Source organism: Rhinolophus sinicus, chromosome 2, assembly GCF_057876585.1.
Source record: "Rhinolophus sinicus isolate RSI-liver-muscle chromosome 2, RSI-T2T, whole genome shotgun sequence".
NCBI classification, from domain to species: Eukaryota; Metazoa; Chordata; class Mammalia; order Chiroptera; family Rhinolophidae; genus Rhinolophus; species Rhinolophus sinicus.
This window is the reverse complement of record NC_142502.1, coordinates 13,158,786-13,185,157: the sequence shown is the minus strand read 5'-3', so window position 1 is coordinate 13,185,157 and position 26,372 is coordinate 13,158,786. Positions and strand designations below refer to the sequence as shown.

Sequence of the window (26,372 nt, the reverse complement as noted above, 5' to 3'; positions counted from 1 at the left end):
CAAAACTGGGTGGTAAAACCTCAGTGGCCAGGCCGGCTAAGAGCAGAGGAAGGAACTCCAAAGTGGCCAACTCTGGGCCCTTTGCCGAAGGCCAGTGACCCGGAGGCCACAGGACAGACAGTTATCTGGGGGACTTTCCAGATCCGGTGCACTGCTAGATCTTTCTTCAGCACTGTAACTGTCATCAGATTCCTTTTTATTGAGAAATCAATAATTGTGGGACAGGCCAATGAAAGGTTTGTGAGCTGGCAAACATTTTTATGGGCTGATTGAATTATTGAGCTCACCCCAGGCTCAGGGGAGTTTAAGTTGTAAATACCCCTGAAAGAGTGTGTGTCAATACCCAGGGCCCCAGACCCCAGGCTGGAGGGGAGCAGGGAAGTAAAGGGGAGGGTGGGGTTAGCAGGAGGGATCCTGTCACTGCGTCTGGGAGCTTCTTTGCGTGCCATCCCAGGCCCTCAAGCACACCAGGCACAGAAGGGTTTCTGGGTTTCAACTACAGCCAGAGAAGTACCTCCTTCAAAATGCAGGGAAGGCTGATGCTGTCAAACTGGGGCGGCTAGATGCTTCGCTAAGAATGGATTATAATTAGAGCAAATGATCCATTCACTTATCTTTGAATTTGTTATTAAATATTTGAAAACACCCCTTAACAATTCTTACAATCTAATCTCCTCTCAAATGCTAATATATATATATATATATATATATATATATATATATATATATATATATATATATGGAAAAGCATCAGTGGATTTATGGAAAGACAGGAGGTTTGGGTAGAGAAGCTTGTTTTAATTACTTGGCAGTGTTGGTACCAATCGCTTCTAACCAGGAACATGAGAAACCTGGTCCAGGAAGTAGACAGACCTGAACCTCAAAAGGACAAAACCCAAGGGGGTTCCAGACTTCCTCCTATGGAAAAAGCTAAGCTTTGGCCTAAGGGTTAAGAAAACAATGCAAAACCTATGTCAGAGAGCTTAAAACAATGTGGAGATTTTTCATTTACTTTCTATCATTGCATAGAGGCAGAAAGAAAAACATACATGCCCTTTTCTATTTTATTAATAGTGTTGTTTTATTAGTAAAACAAGAAGCTAGTCTTGTGGCAAGGAGAGGGAATGAGCCTGGCCCTTTCAAATTTCTCGTGTCCCATTTCCAGGAGAGTATGCTGACAGGTGAGTTCTCTTAGTCCCCAGGCCCCCATCCCCTGTGATATTGGAGACACAAGTTCTCAGCGGCTGCCAGAGGTGTGTAGGTCCCTGGCGCCCGTGGGGTGTACCACAAAAGCCACCAAAGAGAAGAGATTGCTTGATGAAGCCCCCGGGGAAATGGTGCCACAACCTCATCAAGCCAATAGAAAAGATTCAAAACCCTGAACAAACAAGGTTTTATCACCTGCAAACGATGTCACCACCCTGGCCCTATACTTCCCATTCCCGCTGAGCTCTGGAAAGCCTTGTGTGTGCTCTCTTTGCCAAGGGAGGTACCCAGCCCTGAGAAAGGAGTTCTGCAGAGGGATCAGAACCCTTGCATTCCTGATGTCAGCACCCGAAGCTGAGGGAACAGCAAGGATTGACCCGGCAGGTGCCTCCAGCAGGAAATAACGCGATCTCGGAGAGGCCAAAGGATTTGCAGAACCCTCAATGCCTATGACTTATGACAGGAGGCACCACTTCCATTCCAAAGACAAATATTAAAGCCCTGGCTCCTTCCTGCCCCTAACAAAATCCAACAAAAAAACTTGAGGGGGTAAAAAGAAAGACTTCTTCACGGAAGCTACAGCAGTGTTTTCAGGGAGAAGAACCACAAATGGCAGCCAGATTGAAGTATGGGGGACTTGATCAAGTGCTGAGCTGACCCAGTGGGGTTGCCATTCTGAGGAGTCTTGTCAGGAGAAGGGAATCCGAAAGGCCCCAAAGTCAGACCTGGTGCGGCTCTGCCACTGGTGGTGTTTGTCTTGGTCAGCTCTGTCTTGCTCTATCTTTTTCTGTAAAGGGCCACAGAGTAAGTATCATACTGAAAGTGGCCTGCAGACGTTTTTCATTTGTCTGTTTCTGTTTTACAACCCTTTAAAAGTATAAAACCCCCTCTTAGGTCAAGGGCCTACAGAAACAAGCCATAGGTGTTAGTTTGTGACCTTTGCCAAGCGTCATCAGGCCACAAGTCCAGCCCCACCCCCACCCTGCCCCCCAGCTAAGAAGAGAGCGAGAGTCCAGGAGGTGATGCTTTGAGGGGGTCCCAACTGGAAAGGGCAGTGGGGGGGCCTGGACATGCTCACATGTGGGAGACACACCTCTATTCTCGCTGGCTGATTCCAGAGCTACCCGTATGGCTTTCAAGACTGTAAGAGCCTTTCTCCTTCCAGAAAAGTTCCTCAGCTTTCGAGTGTGGGAAGAAGGTCTGGAAAGCTCTTCCCAGCAGCCACTTCTGAAATCCATCTGAAACTTGAGGGAACAACAATACAATGGTTAGCATAGTTGTCCCTTAGTACTTGTCTTGCATCTACAGCACATGCATTGATGTATTTAATTTTCATAACAACCCCTAGCAGCAGGTCCTAATAGTCCATTTTACAGAGGAGGAAACTGAGGAACAGAAAGGTTAAGTAACTTGCTCAGGTTATACATTCAGGAAGTGGCTGAGCTGCCGGGTTGAGCCCGGACGTTTTGGCTCAGGAGTCTCTGCTATACTTAGTGCATCTCTAATAAGATGTGAACAACAGGAGTTTATATAAATGTCTAGAGACCATTTTTCCCTATCAGTTTCCCATTCAGATCAGCAGACTCTGTGGGGAGTGGGGGAGGGAAGGGACTGAGCCCCACACAAAGCCTGAGGGCAGAGTCTGGAGGGAGATTGTTGAGTAGGAGCAGATATCAAGGTAAAAGCAGAACAGGGTAAATCTGTGGTGCCTGTACCTAAGAGGAAAGGCACGAACAGAAGCTGCCAGTGACTTCTGAGTGCCTTTGGTGTCCCTGCCAATCCCTTCCGTGTCAGGCCTATGCACTTTTGGAGGAGAGTGGTAGTTTAGGAAGTTCAAGTTTTCCTTGAACAAATGAATCTCACTTGGAGGATGTCTTTCCCAGGAAAGTTCTTCTCCCAGGATTCAGCAAGTATTCTAGTCCGGGAACCTCCTTATCAGAAACAGGGACTCTGCCCCACCTTTGCTCTTATGACCTGGAAACAACAATTAATTCAGGGTGGCGACCTACAGTTGGCTATTAGGATTCCTTTCATAAAAGACCCATCACCATTTATTTTGGGCATACCAATTTTTTTTTTTTAACTAAAACGCAAATCAAATATCTCTTTATGCAAGAAGTACCCTTTTCTTTGTCTTTTAAAATTATCATTATTAGTACAGCAATATGGATCTTCAAAAAAAAATCACGTGCCTTGTCACAATTTAAGTGTATTTAAAATTGTTTCTCCCTCCCTCCTCATTACTCTATTTATAATGTTAAGCCTTCAGTTTTATATCTCTCTCTCAACTTTTTCCTTGCCTTATACAATTAATATGGGATTTTTTTCCCTACAAAAATGGGAGCATATTATAGAAACTATTCTCTATTTTTCTTAAAAAATTTAAGAATATATGATAGATGTCGCCCCAATAAATATAGATTGATCTCATTTTAAAAAATTGTTGCATTGTAGTACCTGCTGTGTATGTACTATACTTTATTCAACCAGGCCCCTGCTGACTGACATGAGCATTGCAAAGAACTACTAGTGATGAAAGAACTACTAGTGATGAACTAGCCCTGTCTTGTTCCTAACTGGCATGGGCACAGTTGTCTATTTATTTGGAAAATGACAAAGCAGTTCCTTCCTTTACATCAACGACGAAAATGATTCCAGATTGATTATAGATCTAGTAGAAGAAAATACAACCATTTGCATAATCATGGGGTAAAAAAGGTCTTCTTAATAGAGACTGGCTAGGATCTATAAAGGAAAGAGAACCTATCAGATTTGATGACACAGAAATTCAAATTTTCTGTGTCACTAAAGGAACTATATAAAGTTATGACAAATGATAAACAGAATTAATTTTTCTTATATGCCAAGAGTTCCTTAGACATAGTATAAAAAAGTGAAAACAAAAAACAGTAAAAAAAGAGGGTAAAACAGACTTCATACAGAGGTAGTACAAAGGGAACAATATAAATGTAAACTGGTCATGGAAATGCAAATTTAAAAGACAAACAGCCACTGTTGCCCTCAGCGGGGCAATATTTTAGAAACTGATAACATCTAGTCCAGCCCTCCCGAACTTGTCTGTACACAGGGGTCATTTGGAGAACTTCAAACAAATGCTGATCTCCAGAGAGGTAATTTACCTGGTTTGGGGTGAGGTCTGGGCTTCTACCTACCTTTTAAAAAGTTCCCTGAGAGAGTCTAATGTACAGAATTTGCACATTAATGGTTTGGGAATAATTCCTTTAATTTGGAAACAAACTCTCTAGATTAAGGGAGGGTCTGAGGAAAAGGGTTCTGTCCTCCACTGGGGGGTGGGGGGGGGAGGTTGTAAATTACTACAACTTCTCAGAAAATACTCTGGTAGAATTTATTGCAATTAAGAATGTACATACCTTTTTGATTCAGTAATCCCACCTTGAACGACGCATCTGAGGGAAATAAATGCAGCACTATACAAAGATAAGCACACATATCCATGCCAGCATGTTTCCTGCAACATTGTTCAATAGCAAAAACCTGGAAGAAAACAACTGTTGAAAAAAAGATATTGAGCTTTGCAATGCAGCAAAAATGTGAACATATGTATTGATATGTCTGTGGAATATTGTTAGGTGAAAAATGCCAGGCTCAGAATGATAAAAATAGATCTAATTTTTAAAAATATATGTGTATGCTGTTTGAATAAGAAAATCAAAAGGCACAGAAAGGAAACATCAAATTGGGAGGCTAATGAGTAGGAGGTAGGAAACTACTAATTTTTCTTTAGAACACAAGAGAATCTTTTGTAAGTCAAATGGTTGATTTTTTTAAACAATATGCCTTTAAAATTGACACATATAAAAAAGAGAAAGAAATGGGGTTTGCCTTAAGATGTATTAAAACTTATAACAAAGTAATTAGTATATCATACTAGTACATTAATAGTAGTTATAATACATATCCATATTTATATTATTTTTTGTCTTATTATAGTTATATATAATAATATACATATACACATTATTACAATCAGTTATACTATATACTGTTCTGAGTGGACAGCAGTGGGAAAAGAGATCAACAGCACAGGACAAAGTCCAGAATAAAAATCCAGATTTATATGGAAACTTAGTATTTAATGAAGCTGACATTACAAGTGGGTGGGGGAGGTTGGGCAAATCGCTCAGATCGCTCACCTTTATCTGCTGGGGAGTGTTCAAGTGTCCCAAGATGCGGCAATCTGGAGCAAGTGGTAGCCTGGAAGCCCAGCCCTAGAGCCCAGAGTGGTGTGGTCCTGTCAGGTTTTCCAGGGGACACCTATGCTGTTGATCCCGACTGCATTGGGAGCACCACCAGCCTGGAGAGACTGCCTCGGAGCAGGACGCATCTCTCCGCTTTCCAGTTAACCTGTACATCCCACAGGAAGGTGCAGTGTGGGGGAGGGCGGTGAGCTGTACTGGGTGGTTTGGGGCTGGGGGTAACTGCCTGGAACTGTCCTCGGTGTTGGCAGCTGTTTGGCAACTTCACTCTCTAAGCCCAGCAACTTCCTCATGAATATATGGCAGGATTTAGGCTGGGCTTGGAATGAAGGCCATGATACGATTATTCAACCTGGAGATTGGGATTGCTTCTCCACCACCTATGGCATCAAATGCAGTCATCTGTGGCATAGCTTACAAAGGAATTCCTTCTGCTATAATAGGGATTTTCTTTTCTTCTTTTCCTTTTTTTTTTTTTTTTTTGCTGGATCATATGGTAATTTTATTTTTATTTTTTTTAAAGATTTCCATTAAAATATAGCTAACACATTAGGTTGGTGCAGAAGTAATTGCAGTTTAAAAGGTTACAATTGCAAAAACCGAAACTAATATAATATTAGTTTCAGGTATGTACCATAGTTATTCAACATTTAGACCTAAAGAAGTGATCACCATGGTAAGTCCAGTAGCCATCTGACACTGTACCAGCTATCACAGTATTATTGACTGTATTCCCTATGCTGTACATTACATCCCCATGACTTATTTGTTTTCTACCCAGAAATTTGAACCTCTTATTCTCTTTCACCTTCTCCCCCGCTTAAAATCTTTCAATTAGAGTTGACATTCAAATACTAACTTTAGGTGTACAGCATAGTGGTTAGACATTTCTGTAATTTATGAAGTGATTCCCCTGACTAGTCTATTACCCTTCTGGCCCCATACATAGTTATTACAATATTATTAACTATATTCCTTATGCTATAATTTACATCCCCATGACTATTGTGTACCTACCAATTTGTACTTCTTAATGCCTTCATCTTTTTCACCCCACCCCTCAACCCCCCTTCCTTCTGGCAACCATCAGCTTGTTCCCTGCATCTACCAGTCTGTTTCTGTTTTGTTTGTTAATTTATTTTGATCTTTAGATTCCACATATAAGATCATATGGTATTTCTCTCTCTCTGTCTGACATATTTCACTTAGCATAATACCCTCTATGTCCATCCATGTTGTTGAAAATGCTAAGAGTTCATTCTTTTTTATGGCCTAGTAATATTCCACTGTATATATGTACCACTCTTCTTTATTCCATTGTCTATTGATGGTCACCTTGGTTGCTTCCATATCTTGGCTATTGAATGAGTATAACTGGGGTTTTCAAATTCAGTTATGCTCCTGTATTAGGTAACAGGTTAAAAAAAATTGCAAGGCTGATTCATTTTTACTGTGACCTTCATATTTCAGAAAGATTTATGTCCAAGTCCCAACTGGCTTCCTTGGCTTTCCAGATAAAATGTTCCTCATCGTTCAGCATGTGCTACAGCATGTGTTACAACTTTCCAACTTCCTTAGCCTTCCAAGGTGCTCCTTCCTCACCACAGAGTTCAGATGAATACATCCGGTTCCCGCCATCTTCCCTACAAACTGGAACAGGATTCGCCTTTCATTTAAGCCCTCGGCTGCCCTGCAGAGAAGGCTGCTTAGCAGAGGCTGCAGGAAATAGCCCCAATTCACCCAGTTCTTTCATTTCCTCATCTGGATGAGGGGTCTCCCCTAAATTGAGACCCCTCTGTGGTATTCCCTAATGGATTCCTGGTGGATATTTTAAAATCCTGAGGGAGAAGTTAGTGAGTGAGAAGCCAGGAACTGATGAATAAAAGTCATTCCTTTTGTGTCACTGTTTCTGGGTTACTTCAGGTATGACAATAAGCCACAATTACCACAATATGTTATTAAATCTAAAATTGAAATGACCACTCTTGGTAAAACACCTCCTCTCATCACCCAAATTAACGTGTTGGTGCTGCATATGACTAAGCTGAAAATTGCCTCTATGCTCGTAAACCATTCCACCGGCCTCCATTTCCACAGACTAACATCCATGCTCTTCAAAAACACATCCCACTATAACATAAACCAGGTGACAAAGAAGAAAGAAAGGAAATTTGCTGACAGAAAATTATGACAGAGCTAATAGACTTAATCTCCTTTTTCTCGCCTAAATTAGAAATTATTTCTATTTGGTTCCTCTCTAGTCTCATTTGCCTTCATGCCAAGTCTGGTGGAGGAAACTACGGATTCTTCGGTCTGTCAAACACCCAGGGAGGAATGTTTTTAACAGGTAATTCAACAAGGAGTGATAAGGTCCTCGCTGAGACTTGACTCCCGAGAAGTTTGGAGCAGTTCCTGCCCTGTAGTGGGCATTCAGTAAATACTTCTCAGGTGAACAGATGCCGCTCTGCCCAGGTGTTTCTGGACCTATTCAGCACACGTGCTTACTCAGGATGTTTCATTTCTGCAGAACTCCCCACGACTATGTTTGGTGATGGTGATGGGGACTGGTGGGCGGGGGGCAGAGGACCCACTGTTGGGGTGCTCTCAGCTCTTATGTGGCTTGCGAATAAAACGTTGTAGCTTTAATTTCTTAATAATTGGCCCCGGGCATAGGTTGCAAATCAATTATCCCCCAACCTGCCTTTTTACAGTAAATCTCAGTCCTCAGCTCGCTGAGTTTCCCATCCAAGCCTTTTGAAGGTGTCTCTTCTCCCTTCTGACACAAATCAGGGAAGTTGTTCCTGCCACCCCATTTTCTAGGAGGCAACATTCCTGCTCCCTTCCCAGGCAGAGTTTTTCCCCAAATCTTCCACTCCTTGTAAGATTTCTTCTTATGTCACTAACTTTGGTATCTCATCCTTTATTTCTCATTCTTAGCTTTATGGATTTTTTCTTTCCTCACCTTTGCTAACATTTCTTGTTTGCTTGTGCAAATCTCATTACCAAAATGTTATTAATCCTACCCTTTCTGGTCAGTTGATCATCTTTTTGCGCTCTCCACACCCTAATCTCTTGGGACATCAATCTCTACGTGCAGATCTCCGGACAGTACTACTCCAGAAACGAGAGCCTCTTTAACAGCCATCAGCGTCCATTTATCCCCTTAATGTTCTTTCAAAGTCCCACCTTGTCCACGAAGCCTTTGTTGAACATAATCTCTCTCTCTCTCTCTCTCTCTCTCTCTCTCTCTCTCTCTGGCAGGGTAGCTGCTGGCACAGGTGAGAATTCTCCCACTACGATTCTGTGTCCCTCCCTCAGTAGGCATATAGGGTTGTGAGGGCTCTGGGCAGAAATCCTAGTTTCAGTGGCTGTCTTGGTCCTTGCTAGACTGGTCACATTATCATCTGGGGAAAGACATCATCTCATGTCTTCAATGCTTACGCTCACTGGGGCTTCCTACTTCTGTTGTCTTCCAATGTTCTCTTTTTCTAAGTCTTCAAAAAAGTTAATAGAAATGCATGTCATACATCTCAATGGGTGTTCAGGGGAGGATTTTTAGAAAGGCAGAAATGGGACTCGATGTTAAGATTTTTCTTAATCAAAACTAATTTTTTTTTCTCAGTTGCACTTAACATTTGATTCTTCAGGGAGGGGAGGTGCCAGTTGATTGCAATGTGGGGAAGAAACGGCTCTGAAGTGTCTAGCATTTCACGTGACTAAAGTCTCATTGCATGAGTTCCCTAGTAGTAGCAACACAAGTCTCTTGAAGGGCCTGACTGCTCTCAAAGCAAGACCATGACTTCCAGGTATGTGGAGGGAAGCGAGGGAAGAACGAGGTCTGAAGAGTTACCCTTCTCAGATGAGGGCGCAGGGAACCCTGCAACTCCAATCTCCACCCCTGCTCGATAGGATGGTAAGAAGGTTTGCACAGGCTTGTGTTCTTTAGAAAAGAACAAAACTCGAATCTGTCTCTTGCATGGGATTCCAGGGGAAATAAGAGAGGAATAACCTGACAAGTATAAAGCTGAATAAGTATGATAGAAATACCAGCTGAGGAAAATTCAGAAGAAGGAAGTCTTAAATACAGTTCTACAGGAACCAGGAAAGTCTTCCAGGAGGAGGTGGCTTGTGAGCCAAGTCTTACGAGGGAGGAAAGGAGTAGTGAGAACAAAAAGACGGAGCTAAGAAGGTACAGAGTGGTGCTTTTCAACAGTGAGTAGGACTAAAACCACCTCAGGCATCTGTTGAAGATGCAAGCACCCAGGCCGTACCCCCGGAGACTGAATTAGAATGTCCACAGTGAGTCCAGGAATCGTAAAACCTCAGGACTCAAGAGAAGGTGCCCAGGCTACAAGCATCACGGAAACTAAAGAATGCAGTTTCAGTTAATTGTGAGCACCTCAGTGTGCTTTAAATTCTTGATTTACAGCAGGACTTGTGAATTAAATACCTACCGGAATCCAGCTAGTACAGGTGATAACAGAGGTTGATAGGATATAAAGGCAGATGTAAAATCTGTCTCTTCCTACAGTTCAGGAAACAGCAGCCACATCGTTCCAGCAATTACTGTCAGTCAGGAATATGTGCCCCAACCACCAAAACTTTCTATTTTAAAGAGAAGCCTGAAACCTGGGTTTTATATAAATCCTCCCCCTCTAATGATTAAATAATGGATTAGATTGCCATGAGCACCAAGCAGTTTCATAAGGGCCACTAGTTGGCAAGATCGGAGAGGCAGAATCAAATCTTACTGCAAGTGGACTTGAATGATAGATTAAAATTGTGTTTCTTCTGGTAGACAATGAAAAACAATAGACAGTTTTGGAACAAAGAAGGGAGCTGAACAAAAGAGTGCTTTAAGAAAATTCATATGGCTGCTGTGTACCTTTGGGAGGGGCCTCGGTTGGGAGATCAGAGGAGGTGCTTCCAATTGTGCAAAGGGAATAGAAAGAAGAGGAGAGTATGAAAGATGGTGGGAAACAAGAGTTGAGGAGATAGACTGGCTGTGGACGGAGGAGAGAGAGGGGAATCATCCAGAGTTCTCTGCGTCTAACTAGGCACTAACTCTAATCACCGTTTTTCTTTCAAATGTACTTACATTTCAGTTTCATTCATTCTGCAAAAAATATAATTTAGGTTGCATTCTGATAAGTGCCTACTTAATAGGGAAATTTAGAGTAATTTCTTTAGGGGAGGAAAAGAAAAGCACAGACAAAATATTTTATAGTATCTCTAATAAATGCAAAGAAATCAATACAAACAAAAGTTGGCTTTAGCAAACTGTACATACATAAATATCTTCTTTTTACTATAACATTCAACTTTTTTTTTTTGTCACATAAAGCCTTCTATGATCTTATTACATCCAGGCATCCAGTTTTTCTTTATACTTTAAAAAAAAAAGTGCCTTTCAAATTTACAGCTTGTGCTTCTAAAGCAAAGATTAGACTATCATGCCCAAAAGGAAAACAAGGTAAAAAGGAAGATGCCAATAAGCTCTTAAAAATTGTATGTTACAAGGTTCTAAAATCTCTTCAGTACTGGTTGATTGGTAGATTGCTTGATACTAACATGGCGCTCAGGTAGCGTCATTTATTGAATGGATGGAGCAGCACCACGGGAAAGCTGCCCAGATGTGCATAGAATGGGCCAAAGGCCCAGGATTCACGTGTCCAGGGAACGTTGCAGGTTCTTAGTCTCTTTAGTACTGAGGCTCAGAGTTTCAAGCAATATTTCCTCCAAACCTTCTGTCTTCTATTTGCTCTCCTCCTGTCATTGTGTATCATCTGCCTCTGAAGCCATATTTGCATACATGGGACATGGAGGACAGCGAAAGCTGCCACACTGAGGGCATTTGCCAGGACTCGGGTCCTCTTTTTGCTAGTTTGGGATTGCTTTTGGCCAAATCCTTAGGCTCCCAGTGCTGCTGCAGATAACATCTGCTTCGCTCAGAGGGGAGGAGGGCCATTTGTGTATCTGAGCATGGGGTGGAATGACCGGGCAAAATTGTTGGAGAGGGCACAGCTGTAGTCTTCCTCTGACATGGGTACAAGGCAGGCGAGCCCGATCAGGAGCAGCAGGAGAAGCTGAAGTGGAAGAGCCGCTCGGAGCACTCGGAAGAGGAAAGCCCGGCCGGACCGTGCTGGCCGCGCCTCAGAAAGGGAGGAATCGGAGCCACTTTTTATGGACCTGAGAGAAGAATTGACAGAACTCAAATACCTCAAATGTTAGACGGGTGCTGCTTTTAGCTCTCTCACCTTCCTGGAAGCTAAAGGACCATGCCAAACACAACCCAACCTGGCCTTTAGCTGCCAGACTCCCACAGCTTGCCCAGGTCATCTCCCCACCACCCCGTGAAGAGTTGTTTGGAAACCGTACTGATAAAAAATTAACATTCAGCCAGTCAATTAAAGGTAACTAATTGAGTTCAAATTCTACCCCTTAATTTGGTAAAATATTTTCCATCAAAAAAGATAACTGCTCTACACATTTTCCACCACATAAATTAAATAGATCCGGGATAATTAAGATGTGGATGTTCGATACAGTTCATCTTTGGTTTAAGATTAGCAGGAGCGTGGTTAGGCAAAGTTAGCTGCTGCCAAAATCCATGCAGCAAGGATAAGACAGCCGCAGTCCTTTTGCACAGACCCATAAGGCTTAGTTAACCTTCGAGTACACCCTGGTTTCATCTTGCACTGCGTCAGCATGTGGCCCTGACATTAGTGGGTTCCAAGGCTGTATGAACAAGAAAGGCAGTGGGGTCAGTGTACAGAACACGGGTGTTGAATGACACACATTCTGGGCTGATCCTGTCTTTCATTAGCTCTGTGACGTTGGGAAACAGATACTCCTTTTCTGAGGAGGACATATTGTCTCCTTGCAGGCTCCTTCTACTCAAAGTTCCAAGTGTTCCTATCTATGTCTCTCTTCCTATCTACTAAAGTGCATACGAGACTAAGCATGGATTTCAGATTTCGTAACAAAGGCTGCCTATGAAATATTGAATATGGAAGTAGGTTCCGGGTGGGGTGTCACCGTTTTCTCTTTGTGAGCATCCCTTCATGTTTTGTTTGGTTACCAGTGGAAAAGATGAAGAAAGAAATGTTATTGACAAGAGGCATTTGCACACACGCACACACACACACACACACACACACAATACTGCAGTAGCAAAAAGAATGGGTGTACCTATGAGACACATTCCCCTACCCCAGTACAAATTCCCTAAAGGTAGTAATATCACCAGGGTTAAGGGCATTGGAGAAATAGGAAGGTATGAAAACTGTATTGGTCACTCTATACGTTTTTCTCATAAGAAAACATTAAGTTTCTAGCTGGACCACTCAAACTCTTTTATTAAAACCATACAAGAAATATGGAAGATAAACAGACTGGTCCTCTGGAAGCCCCAAGCATCCATGTATTACACTGGGTTTCTAGTACAGTTCTTACAGTGTAATGAAAAAAACAAAACAAATCACTGGCCGAAGTTGGGACTGTTTCTTTTCTGAAGACACAACTACCATGATTCCCCGAAAATAAGACCTAGCCAGACCATCAGCTCTAATGTGACTTTTGGAGCAAAAATTAATATGAGACCCAGTCTTTTTTACTACAGTATATTATAGCAAAATAAGACCGGGTCTTTAATATAGTATAATATAATGTAATATAATGTAATGTAATATAGTATAATATAATATAATATAATATAATATAATATAATATAATATAATATAATATATACTCGGTCTTATATTAATTTTTGCTCCAATAGATGCATTAGAGCTGACGGTCTGGCTAGGTCTTATTTTCGGGGAAACACGGTAATGACTGTATAACATTAAAAAACTCACTTCACCTATAAGTGCCAACCTTTTCTTCAACCCATTAAAGTTAGACTAGATGGTCTTCCAATTTGGAAATTCCATGTTTTATACATTTTACATCTAGTCAGTGTAAATAGTCTACCAATTGAGAGGCCACAAGCCTTCAATCACCATCTAGTGGTGAAAGTGATTAGCTGCCCTCATGCTAAGACGGAGGAGTTACTCTGTAATGAGCTGACTAGGAAGAGTTGTCTATTTCGTGACATAGAGTAGAGCATAAAAAAAGTACATCACATACTTATTAGTGGAAGGGTAAAATGGGAACTTCTTGAGATACCCAATTATAAAATATTCGTGTTGAGAGGAGGCCTTAGAGAGTATATAACCCATCTCCTAGATGAATTGCTTAGTTAACATTTCATTCTAATTACTAGGCAACACACTTTGCATTTATCTTGGGTCCTCGCATGTAATCCCCACAATAGTCCTCAGTGTACTTATTACCTTCATTCTATAGAGGATGCAAAAGAGGCTGAGAGGTGAAGTAACCAGTCCAAGATTATACATAAGCTTGCAGGTGGCAACATTAAGATTTTAACCCTGGGATTTTAACTTTCAGAACAGAGACTCTATAGAGAAGGTAAATGACTCGCCCCAAATCCCACAATTAAAGGAAGAGATCTAATGGACAGTCAGGGTTCCAAAGTGCCTGCCTGCCACACACTCCAGAACATATTTTGTTTGGTGACATGAATGAAGGTCACCCAGGGCATATTATGTCACAGATATCTCACATGTAGAAGCAAAGAAGACAGTACTTGTATCCTAAAATATTTGGAAGTGAGTGGTTTCCTCATGTGGAAAATCAATGTCTTTAATCAGAAGGCTTCACAGTGTTGCCCAGATCCTCAATGCAGGACATGGACAAGTGGGCATTTTGTTTTGAGACAGCTGCACAGTCTCGGGCAAGTAATTTAGTGTCTCTGGTCTGGCCTCCAGTTTCTCATTTGCAAAGAGGAGGGGGGCATTGATATCCTAAAATCATTTGGGTCCTGATGGGTTATGAACTCAATGGTTTGCCTTAAAGTGACTTAGAAATGATGGGCTAGTTGCCCGTGAACTCTGGGTTGAATTTTCTTCACAGTATCTTTCTCTTTCCCTTACCCTATTCCCTGGCAAACAACACTCACCGCCTGTCACTGGATGAGTTCTAACAAGAGCACAAAAGAGAGCTCCGTGTTTCTTCACTGTTCGATATTTAAATAAAATGAGAGATTTCCGACTTCTCTTTAGGAAACATTTAAGGACATTAGTGATGGGTAGATTTATGCATAAAATTGATAATACAATCTGACTGACAGTGCTGAATAGCCCTTGTTTATCAATGATTAGCTTCTTTGAACAATTAAGCCAAAGATCAAGATCAAAACACAGGGTGCCCTTTGACTTCTGAGAACAACTAGAAAGATCATCATCATGGGAATATGGGTTCCTATGTTATAATGGAGTCTGTTGAAGGACATGGCACATTTAACAGCATCAGAGCATTCCTTATTAAAAGTTAATTAGCACGTGCCTTCTCATGTTGAAGAATGCCTACCCAAGGACAAGTAATGGGCTGGGACAGGGAGGAAGAGAACACAGAGTGCTTAGTGAGCTGCCATGCAGTTGACTGCTCTTGGAAATGACCAATTTGTCTACTGGGAAAAATGCGACCCCCGTGGTGCAATAACCAGGATTTCAACATGCCCAAAGTTTTGGAGCTTCTAGTATCAACAGGTTAATGATACCAGGGTAAAAAAGGTACTTTTAATGTGTGTCTATTGACCTAAAATCACCTCAGTTTCAAGAGTCCTGGGAAATTTGACAAGGGAAAGGTCAACGATAATGTATTGACTAGTCACTCATCACACTCCAATGGACTTATTACATAAACAGATGCCATGGAAATTGTTTTTATAAAGGAAAAATTAAATGTGTAACCTTATTCAAAGAATTTAATCAATAGAGATATTTCAGATAATTCTGCCCAGCAAAAATGTGCTTATTCTCATAAGCAAACATTTGTTATTATCTTTCTCACTTCCCTCACTCATTCAAATTTCTGGGTAAACAATTGCCCAGGAGTTGTTTCACCTCTTTCCTAAAATACATATAGTTGTGAGAGAAGGAAGACGGTAGGGAGAGAGCAGTATAACAACACACCACACAAAAAGCCTGACCAAAAAAGTATGACCAAGAGACGTGAGAAGCCGAGTTGTGTGCCTAGAGTGCGACTTATCTGAAAAATGTAACACAATGAAGGAGAATAAAATGGGTTAATTCTGTACATACATCATTGAAGCACAAGTGAAAAGAAACTTGCAATTCATTTTGTGACTTGTTAGCTAACACTTGTCAGTATAGAAACAGGGATTTATTGTGCGCGAATATCTAGGTTGTCTGTGATCTTGTTGCCTGGTCTTGTGTGATCAGTTTTTGTTCCCTGGATATGTGGTTCTGAACACAAATTTCCAGAATCCGTTTGGGTTTCAGTCTTCTCTTATTCCAGAATGAACATTCTGGCTGGTCCTCAGCTATCTCAGGCAGCCTGTGGTAGCCTAAGCCCTGGAATTGTTGTTTAAAGTATTCCACCCACTAACAGCCTTCGCTAGAGTAGGGTGGTTAACAAGCTGGGATCTACCCAGAGTCAGGTAGACCTGGGTTCAAATCTTAAATCTTCATGCCTCAAATCCCAAGGTCCTTGTCTGTAAAACTAGGGACTTAGCCATGTTATGGGGATGTTGTGAGGGTGAAATGGGTAACAGATATACAATGCTTGGCACGGTGGTTAAAACACATGAAGTGCTGAATAAATGTCAGCAACTTATTATTATCTGTGTTATTAAAGCAAGGGTGTGCTGACTCCTACTCTTCAGAGTTGCCTGGATTTAGTCTTTTCTCCCAGGGAACCATTCCTGATTAACTAGCAGTGCTTCAGAGATGTGATGCATTTCCCAAAGTGCCTGATTGTTCTTGGGAAACACTGGGAATGTGTACTTCAACTATAAAAGCAACAAATTGGGGCCTTACCCTATAGCTGTCCTCAGCCCTATATGACTGGCCTAACGTAGAAGCAAGATTGCTCTAGGCTGATGCTCTTTGAATGCTTTGAATAAATCGATCCTCAGAGCGGAGTCTGGAAGTAAAGCCTTGAAGAAAAAAATTCCACAAGAAACTGACTAGTGTTTACAGTGAAGCCTGCTGTACATGCAATAAAACCTACTGCACTTCCTTTTAAAGAGTCACTGGAGATCAGGCCAGAAAATTTTAAGTCGAAAGGAGAAGAAAAGTACCAGGTGGACCTGATAAACATTGCTTCAAAAAGCATGTTTCTTAAATATACTTAATCTAAAAAATTATGAATAGTTATTGTGAGTGCTTGCACAGACTCTTTTCAAATGTTTATAATTTTAAGGAGTCTTGGGGAGCTTCTTGTAATTGATTTAGGGCAAATCTAGATTCTAACACATTCGGGTCTTTTACTGGCAAGAACCATATTGTATTAATTGTGCAGGGCCAGGGCCTATCCATATGTAGACTTAGCATCTTATATAAGAAGACACAGAACAGTGACCATAATATCAACCTGAAATATATAGCAAGCAAGCAACTGATATTATTAATATCCGCCTTTAAACAACAAAAAGAATCCCTCCCTCCAAATTAATACCCAGTTTCTCCCAACTCAGCTTCTTTCCTCTCTCAGGAAGACTGCATGCCTAATATTTTCCTATTGCAGATTGTCGGGGTCAACATTCGAAACCGTTTGTGCTTCTGCAATAACCTTTCAAATTTGCTGGACCAGTGCAAGATCAAACACAAGGTAGTCTCAAGTCTCAGTATGCGGGAACACCGTGACAGCCTGGATTGTGAGTGAAGTGAATTCTTTCCCAGCACGCTGCATTTCATTGTCAGGGTTGGGTGCACCCCAAACAGAGGTGCCAAGGAGTTAAGGAGTCCAGGAATGTTCAACCACAACCTGTCTGCCAAGGTGTTTGATGAAGTTTGCCATTCAGGCAAAGATCGTTTGTATCCAAGCCCTCTAAGTAGCAGAGTAAACATTGTGCTGTGTGCTCAGAAAGATGTTAACAGACAGCGCTGGACAGAGCAGAGCTGAAAGGCGCCTGGGGACATCACAGTGAGAATGCAGCTGTCGCAGCTGCAAAGCCCTAGGAGGAGACATGTTGAAACGCTCGCTGCCTTAAAAAATAATATCTTTGACATTTTCAGAAAACCTGCGCGGCTGCCTGGAAGAATTGGGTAACAGACCCATGCAATACTTGGAAACCCCCAAAGTGGTTGCGATTGGTGGTGCATAACAGTGTGAGACCTTTCCCCCTTCTTATTACCATCATTTATGTCAACCAGAGAATTGATCTCTGGTATCTGAAAAGGAATGCTATGGGAATATTCCTCATGTCTGCTCGTGGTACATCGACAATTTATGGGGAGAAGGCAGACCATATAAAATAATGATGTGTCTATAGTACGATTGCTTTTCTTGTTTTCTTGTAGGGGCTGAAAAAACATCAGAGCACCTGTAGACGTCCATCGTTATCTTCAAAAATCCCTATGAGTTTTTCTCCACTCGTATTTCATTATTGATATTTTGTCATGGACCAACCCTCCCCACCCCCCAAAAAATTGTCTTCAAACCAAACCAAAGGGAACGAAAACAATCAAATAAAACAAAACATAGTAAAGGGAAGCTTAAAACCAGAAAGCACATCAAACTATGTTCTGCGTTACTTCAGCTGAGTGGGAATGACCAAAGGAAATAGGCAGTGCCTTCAGCACACAGCTGGAAAACTACACCTATTACTCAGGGGTTGTTTACGGTGGCTAATACACTCCCTCACCCCCGACCCTCCTTCCAGGAATAGGATTCCAGCTCAGTGGTGATACATTTCCAGCAGGGCAAACTACTTTTAACAGTGAACTGCTTGGGACTGGAATGAAAAATCAGCTCCGAGGGCAGTGTTTTCATTTTTAGACAGTTGTCTGGGGAAACAGGAACTGATTAGTGAAGGGGCAGGGTTGCACAGACATCACACCAACAACAAAGAAGGCAAAACACCGCTAACGGCAGAAACGAGGGGCTGCTGGAAGCCAGGCGTGAAGCACAGCATGGCAGTGGTGAGGGGGGCCCCGGAGGCGGCCGGGCAGGAGCACGGGCTGCTCTTGCTTCCAGAGTGAAAGAGCTTGCCAAGTGTCAGGAAGGTGAGTGACTGAGTGTGCTGGCTGAAGAGGAATGGTGGGGGAAGCAGAAGAGAGAAGGTGCTGAGAGAAATTTTAAATAATACCAAATTAGGACTTGCCATTTTGAGAATCCCAAACCCACAATCTGGATAAAACATGAAAATAAAATAAAAAGCTGGGGATGTTAGTATATTTTATTCAGATTTGTGGGATCTGGGAATGGTAAAATCATTCACTGATTGATTACTTGCCTTATTGTAAAATCTAGAAGGAAAGAGGATGATAAAAGTCTGCCATGACCCAAATAGCTGTGCCCTCAGTTGTATCGAATCCTATGGGCACACAGACGTCCATGTGATCAAAAGGACCAGATGGCCTATGTACTGTTAAACAAAAGTTTGGTGGGGTCCAAATATTTTACGCTCTGAGATTTACTTGTGCTTTCCACTTAGTAAAGTCTCTTCCAATTTATTAGAAAAGGGTGCATACTGAAATGAGTAACTTCTCAACTACCCTGAGGCAAACCCGAGATGGGTCTACCGAAATCATGGACAATTTTCATCATCCTCTTGCAGTTCTAGAACAGTGTGGAAACCAGGAGAATAAGGTACCTGATGTGTGGACTGTTGACAGAGGGTCCAGGCTGTGAGACACTACGTTTGCCTCGTGGCTGTTTGCAATGAACAGGGGTAAAGAAAGAAGGATGTTCAGTCCAGGCAAATAAGGACAAGCTACTGATGAAAATTAAACTACAAGTGCGGCAAAGGAAAAATAAATCAAACGAAAGGATCAGTACCCATGAATTAAGGAAACTGGCTTTTCTTTTGTGGGAGAAATGAAATAAATTTGTATCTATGCTATTAGTCATTGAGGAAACATAAATTATGGTTCAGAGTCCACACGCCAGTGGGTATATTTTCCCCCACTTTTCATGGTAGAAACACAAGGGACTCTACGGTAGCCAAGAATCTCTCCTTTACTCACAATAAAAATAAAGCTCAATACACCATGCCACATCATATCTTTTTTCCATCTTCTGGAGCACTGAAACAGTATTATAATTCTTAATAGATATAAATAACAATGGTAATATGAAATTATTCATTGTAGGGTGACGAAGACCCAACCAGTTAAATACTCAAGTTAAATAAAGGCTAAAATTTGAATCGAAAAGCCAGTCTTCCTTCACATTCTTAAACTAGGATCTACAGGAAACTAGTGAATGCAGTAAAAAACAATCCTAAAAAAAGTATCATAACATTTATCAGCATAGAACTTAAGTGTTTATCACAAAAAAATATAAATAAAATCAATACTTCTAAAAACTAAGGAAAACAGAACGATAATAAAAATGAATATAATCATAAAGCTGGACAAAAAAATAACAAAACAGAAAAAAAAACAAGCTTCTAATTACACAGAGAAATCAAAGTATAGAGGGTAGCAGGGGACAAATTTGTCTTTTGTGTGCCGGTGAGGCAGCCCCCACAGGCCCGTGGATGAGTCGCCTTAAGCTGCTGCCATTTTGGGGGCAGCGCAGCCACTGAAAACCTTCAGGACCACTCAGGAGCTTCTTTGCTTGAGAACCTCCACTTATCAATTCAATGGCCTCATGAGACACTCACAGTTTTATCCACCTCTGACTGAGGCACCCTTTTAAGTGGAGCCTGTTTTTTCAGGTGGACGATGGCGGTGGTGGTTTGAAGGGAGGAGCCACCAAAGGGACAAGGGAACACCATTCTAGAGATGGCCCTTGGAGCAAGAAAAATAATGTGTCTCCCTGAATGCCAACCACATACATGTTGATTCTTTCAAAAAAAAGAACTGCTCTTTTCTGTTCCTGAGTGCAGTGGGAAGGGCACATGGCAGGGCCGAGGAAACAGCGCTTGACTGTCCCTGTGTGACCACCTCTTCTGTTTGGGGACACCTGCTTTGTCAGGGTGTGGGGGAAGAGCTGTGGATGCTGGTAGGTACAAACACTGTCACTCCTCAGTGTTCCCTCCCATGGGCCAATTGAGAATGACCAGTGGAAAGTTACCGTTCTCTGTCTGTTTGGGGTGCTTCTTCCTGACGTAGGACTCACAGATTCTGAGGTGTCCAGTTCATCAGCAGAGGACCAGGAAGACAAATCCTACATGGGGAACAGATTCTTTTGACAACTCCATGCCCAGAGCCATGAGGCCCTGTAGTACACAGCTCATCCCCATCTACTCCCCAGAAAAATCAAACCCTTCCTTGGGAAAAATAGAATCAGACAACTAGAAGAAAAGTGGAACCTAATTCTTCTAGTGTATTGAGCTTTCCTGGATACAAGTTTGTCCCTTTTGGAAAATACAACTCTAGGTTTGTTATTGCTGTGTCACTTGTAGTTTTATTATTTTTAGGGACATGGATGTGGTTGAGTTGAAGTGGCGGAAGTAAAGAAATTTACCTTAGAGCGGCAGGTTGCTCAAGCCAGAGAGAAATCAAATCATTTAAGTTAAAAACAAAAGACAGTAGTCACTCAGGAGCCTGCATTTTAGCACCAGAGAAACTATACTGTTTCTGGCACCGCTATTACTTGGAGTAGGTTGTTCTTTTGCATTCTTATAGGAGGACAATGTGTTTGTGTGTTCATAACAGGATTTCACAATTGAATGAAGTTTGACCAATCATCTCTGCACTTGCAAATGCATTTCTCAAAAGCAACATTACTGCCATGATGCAGTAGATTTTAGAAAAAAAATTAAAAATGAGCAGGAAACATTTTCTATGAATTATTTGCTGTTTATGTCAGGAGAATTCAACCTCCTAGGGTTTGAATACAAAACTCATATGCAATGATTGGTTGTGATGTACCACAGCTACGTTACTGAAAATATGCAAATTCTTAAATAAACAAGGTAAAATCAAATGCCACAACAGTGGTAGTAATAAGTAATAAATTACAGGAGGTCTTTGGGTGTAAAAGGATCAAAAACAGTGTGTTATTATAAAAGTTTATGAGTCGCTTTGTTATTTTGAGACAGGACTTGTAAGAGCAGTGACTGAGAGTGGACATTCTATTCTTACAAGAACTATATTCAAAGACTTTCTAAAACAGATACAGATGACGCTTCTCTGGGATCCTGTAAGAAATGCTACGCAACGATGTCTGTGTAGAGCTTACCTGCTGACTGCTTGACATGTCTAATAACCTTTCCAGCTCCTTGATGTGACGACTGACCTCCTTCAAGAGAAGTTTGAGCCGATTTCCAATCACATGCACTTTTTCTTTGGCTTCTAAACAGTCTGTGCCTTCAGCATTCACCAGCAGTTGGCAAGACATGTCTTGCAGTGAGGCCACTTTGAGTTGGGATTCCAGTAGCTCATGCCTTATTTGCTGTGTACATAACAAGAAATATTTTTCTAAGAACTTTTGATAATTGGAGAGAGTTCCACAATGCAGAACGTCGTACCTTTAACTTAGTGGGCAAATATACCTGAGCAGGACGCTGTGCTCACACAAGGAAGGAAGCAGCAGTCCATGGCATTCGGGGATCAGGGATCTGTGCTCTAATCCTGTCTCTACCAAAAAAACATTCTAGAAGACCCGGGAAACTTTCTGGTCTCAGTTTTCTCATTTGGTAAAATGATGATACTACTTCCTACCTGGTCTACAGTATTATTGGAAAGGTTCAAAATAGTGAATATATGTGAATGTACTTAAAATATAAAGTATTATGTAAACGAGACATAAGATATTCTTTTAAAGAGAAAAGTAAGGCATTATCATAAATACAGCAAACCTCAAGTATTTCTAGGTATATTCTGGTATCTGTTCAAAATTTTTAAAAAGATACATGGGTGATTTGTCACGCACAACTTACAGTCTCAGGTCAAAAGTTTAGTGAAAATGCAGTAGCATAGCTATTTCCTTTCAGTTTCTAAGATCTTTATGGTACTGAATTAAAAGCTACCAATTCTGTTGGTTAGGTTAGTGAGTGTTAAACGTTAAGAAATAACATGTTGAAAATATGGAAAGCTACAAAATGCAAGTCATTTTCTACTAATGGAACTCAAATATGCTTCTTTATCCTCTATAAAAATCACTTAAGTACACTGTATGTTATGTTGTCCAAAGTTCCTTGTATAAGAATTCATACAGAAATGCTGCAAGTTTCCTTTTGAACTTAGTGCTAGGAAAAGTCTCTTGCGCCTTGAGAATGGGTTTTTTTTCCCGCAGATTAAAATGATTTAACTCTCATCACATTTCCCTTTTTGTCTTCACTTTCAGAAAACTTGGTGCTAAGGTTACTGTTGAACTTGGTACACTTAATTCCTGTTAAGAAGCCTTAGAGCTCTCTTTCTCTTTTAATATCCCCTCATTATAAACCACCCGATATACTTTTGGGACATAGATGTAACAAATACAGTTTAAATGAAAGATAAGTATAATTCACCAAAGACCTGTTTTAATAACACAAGCTAATTAAGATGAAGAACACCTACAATTTCTACAGTTGAGCAATGACGTTAGAACCAGATTTTAAAGCTAGTAGATGTCATCTTCTATGCATACGTCAGCTTCGCAAAACATTGGAAACGATAAGGCGCGAAGAAAGAACAAGTTAGAGACTATCACTCAAAAGGTAAGAAAAACTATTACCACCTCCATTCATTTTCGGTAAATGAAATGGATCGCTGCCAAAAATAACCAGAGGCTGCCAGAGTTCACACATCTTACCATAAGCTGTTTGTGATGGTCCTGGAGTATCTCTGCATCGAGGGTAGAATCGATAGGAACAATTTCATTTTTCCTTCTGTCAATGTTCTCTAGCATGAGAAGCAAACCATGACTCATCTCATGAAAATCCTAGGCCAAAAAAAATGGAGCATGAAATCATCTTGAATAATATACCTTTCTTCCCCTCACAGTGTAAATTCCCATTCTTTACAACTGCCACCATTGCAAGAGACATGTTGGTTTTAAGATCATATATACAACTCCTTTCTGAGGCAGGCATGAGCACTGTTGTATTTATCACATTCTTACCAAAAGCATCAAGTTTATATTACTTGAGGGAAAATTTAGACATAAGGAAAATTGACTCAAAATACTTAATTTCTAGGGCTATTACATAGTTTGGAAGGAAGAAACTCTGCTCCCCTCACTTCACCTTGTCCTCAAATCTTCCCATCTTTTAAGGCCTAACTCCAATTGCCTATCTCCTTCACTCATCCATTTGTTTATTCACTTATTCCATGTGTAGTTCCTGAAGATCTCCTGTGTGGAAGGCACTGTGCCAGGAGTGGATGTGGGGGTGAAACAACAGCTCGGGTACCTGATTTCAACGAGCTATTACTCTTGGACACACATAAACCTGGAACGCAGGCTTCACATCCTGCAAGGGCTTCCCTTCATCCTTAGACTACAATCCAAACACCTGGCCAGGATTTATAAGCCCTGCACGATCTGGTTCCTGACCACCTTCCCACACTTCCTTATCACTCCCTGCCTCTGTCACTACGTGCTGATCATACTGGCCTCTTTTTTTGCACTTAAAGACACTAATTCCTTTCCTGCAGCTGGGACTTTCCATTTGCTCTCTCTCCTTCCTGGAAACAGCCTCCTAGTGTCAGCCCAAAGACCCCTAGAAGCTCCCTGAGCAGCCTCCCAAAGTGACTTTTCTCAGTTACTTTTCTTATCCTCTGCAAGGACCTTGGCTGACCATTGAATTGCATTCGTATTGTCTGTCTTCACCAAGAGTAGAGGCTGTGCTGTACCCTGACTTCTTTGTGCAGGGTCTGCCACACAGTGCCAATGAGCTGTGAATGAATGAGTAAGTATGTGTGACGCTCACTTTGTGGTTCAAGAAGTGTCTTCTTCTGTGCTCAGTAAATGTCTGTTGAATGAATGAGTGACATAAATGAATGAGGCAAAGAAGGAATCGTAGGACTGAGATAAATGTGTGGGAATAGTCTCTTGGTAGCGAGGTAGATGGGGTTGAGCTGATTCGAACTATTGTTCACATGTACAAGTTCTCCAGTAAAATGAAAAGTTTGGTCACAAACTTATCTCACGCTTTGACTTTGGGGAGTAACCACATTCGTCTAGTGACCTTGATAGATCAAGTCACAGCCCCAGCTACCCTGGCAATGCTTGACTCTGGAGCACGGCCTGCCTACAGCCCACGGACCTGACACTGCATCAGGGCATTCTGGAGCAGGCCCCGCCAGTCCTCCAGCAGAGAGCACACCCGGTCCCAGCGCGCGTTCATCTGGGACAAGCGGTCCTGCAGGTGCCGGCTGTCCTCACTGCCAGTCTGGGTGAACTCAGAGCTGCACAGATTGATGGAGAGGATGATGGCTTTGCGGTGGTCCACAGCTTTCTGGAGCTCCTGAAAAGAGAAAGGAGAACAACCACACAAGGAACATAACAATGAGAACATTCAAAAAAATAGTCTAAGACATTTGGAAATGCTTCACCCCAATAAAAAGATCCATTAACTAAAACTGGCCTTAACAGGATAGTTTGATAAGATACAGTGGGTTCCCATCACTGAGAACCACACTGGAGTCAAACGAAATGGATGAGATATACCCTTGACAACATGAAGAGATCTTAACAAAACACGGCATAGAGCCAAAGAGTCAGCCACAGAATGATATGTGCAACACAATAGCATTTACAAAATTTAAAATACATGTGCACACACACAAATCTACCTTTTTTCGTGAATACATATGAACAAAGAATACTCATTACACATTTCAGAATGGTTGCCATGGGTTTGAGGAATGAGGATTAAAAACCAGTGTGTGTGTGTGGGGGGGAAGAATAAATAAATGAAATTAAGAGGAATTTTTCAGGAACTAACCATAACCCTGTGCAACAAACTAAGGAGTATGAGCAACTCAACCCCGAGCATTGGGAGTTCAACAAAACAAAACAAAACCTGGCTCCAGTAATTCTGAGCAGTTGGAAATGTGCTATTTGTTCTAGTGTAAGAATCCCGCTTCACTAGACCAATGATACCTGAGGTTTTCTGCAAAAGAATGAAATGGGAAGCTTGATAAGAAAGCAGATCCTGCCGGGGCCCTGCCTCCCACTGTTCTGACTCCACAGGCACAGGTAGTGGCCGCAGGCTGAGAACACTACCTGCGTCCCAGGCCACCTTCTTGTGATGGTAAAGGGTATGGATTGGGGGTTTTATCAGCTAACCAATTTAGTTTGACTACACACACAACAACAAACAAAAAAACAAAAGACAAACAAAAAAACCCAAAACAGCAAATGAAAACAGGCAACTGATTTTTTACTTTGTACATGTCCCCCAAATCTAAAACTGAATTCCAAGAACTCGAGCACATGATTCCGTATCAATAATTGAATAGCTGGGTACTGTTTAAACATCCCCAGATCAAGTTAGGGTGAGTGATGCTGCAAATCACAGCTACCCAGGCTATATATTGCCTTATCATTTCTCACTATTTCTGTGAGGTTTCCAACTTGTCTTAATTTTTCACTTTTCAGTAGATGCTTAACATGCTGTAATGTAGATCCAACCACAGAGACAGAATAAGATCAAAAGATATTATGGAAGGATACTTGGTTATTCCACTGATTTATCCTCAGAAAACAGACAGGGTTATCAGGAAGGGGGGCAGAGGATGGTGGCTTTTTCTCATTACACAGCCTGAGAGTCAAGGTCTCACTCTCCACCCTAATCACTTGCTTAGGTCTCAGGCTCTGGCCAGCATCTGCTTCATCCTGTTCCCCTTCCCCAATAAAATCTTAAAAAAAAAAAGAAAGAAAGAAAGAAAGAAAGAAAGAAAGAAAGAAAGAAAGAAAGAAAGAAAGAAAGAAAGAAAGAAAGAAAGAAAGAAAGAAATG

General features: G+C 41.4%; 1 protein-coding gene across 23 annotated transcripts in view; it reads right to left on the bottom strand.

The window, feature by feature from the left end:
- Positions 1-10,661: 10,661 nt before the first annotated feature.
- The window catches only part of SYNE1 (spectrin repeat containing nuclear envelope protein 1), a 414,622-nt gene continuing 398,911 nt past the window's right edge, over positions 10,662-26,372 (bottom strand). For 19 of the 23 annotated variants that reach the window (XM_088795370.1, XM_088795376.1, XM_088795381.1 and 16 more), the window contains 6 exons: positions 24,676-24,876; positions 23,223-23,351; positions 21,666-21,878; positions 20,556-20,648; positions 19,129-19,187; positions 10,662-11,633 (listed from right to left, as the gene is read on the bottom strand). In XM_088795370.1, the coding sequence (XP_088651496.1) occupies positions 11,393-11,633; positions 19,129-19,187; positions 20,556-20,648; positions 21,666-21,878; positions 23,223-23,351; positions 24,676-24,876 (936 nt within the window). In that variant the 3' untranslated portion in view covers positions 10,662-11,392. The remainder of the gene's footprint in view (positions 11,634-19,128; positions 19,188-20,555; positions 20,649-21,665; positions 21,879-23,222; positions 23,352-24,675; positions 24,877-26,372) is intronic. The other 4 variants (XM_088795390.1, XM_088795383.1, XM_088795382.1 and 1 more) reach the window with 4 other exon arrangements.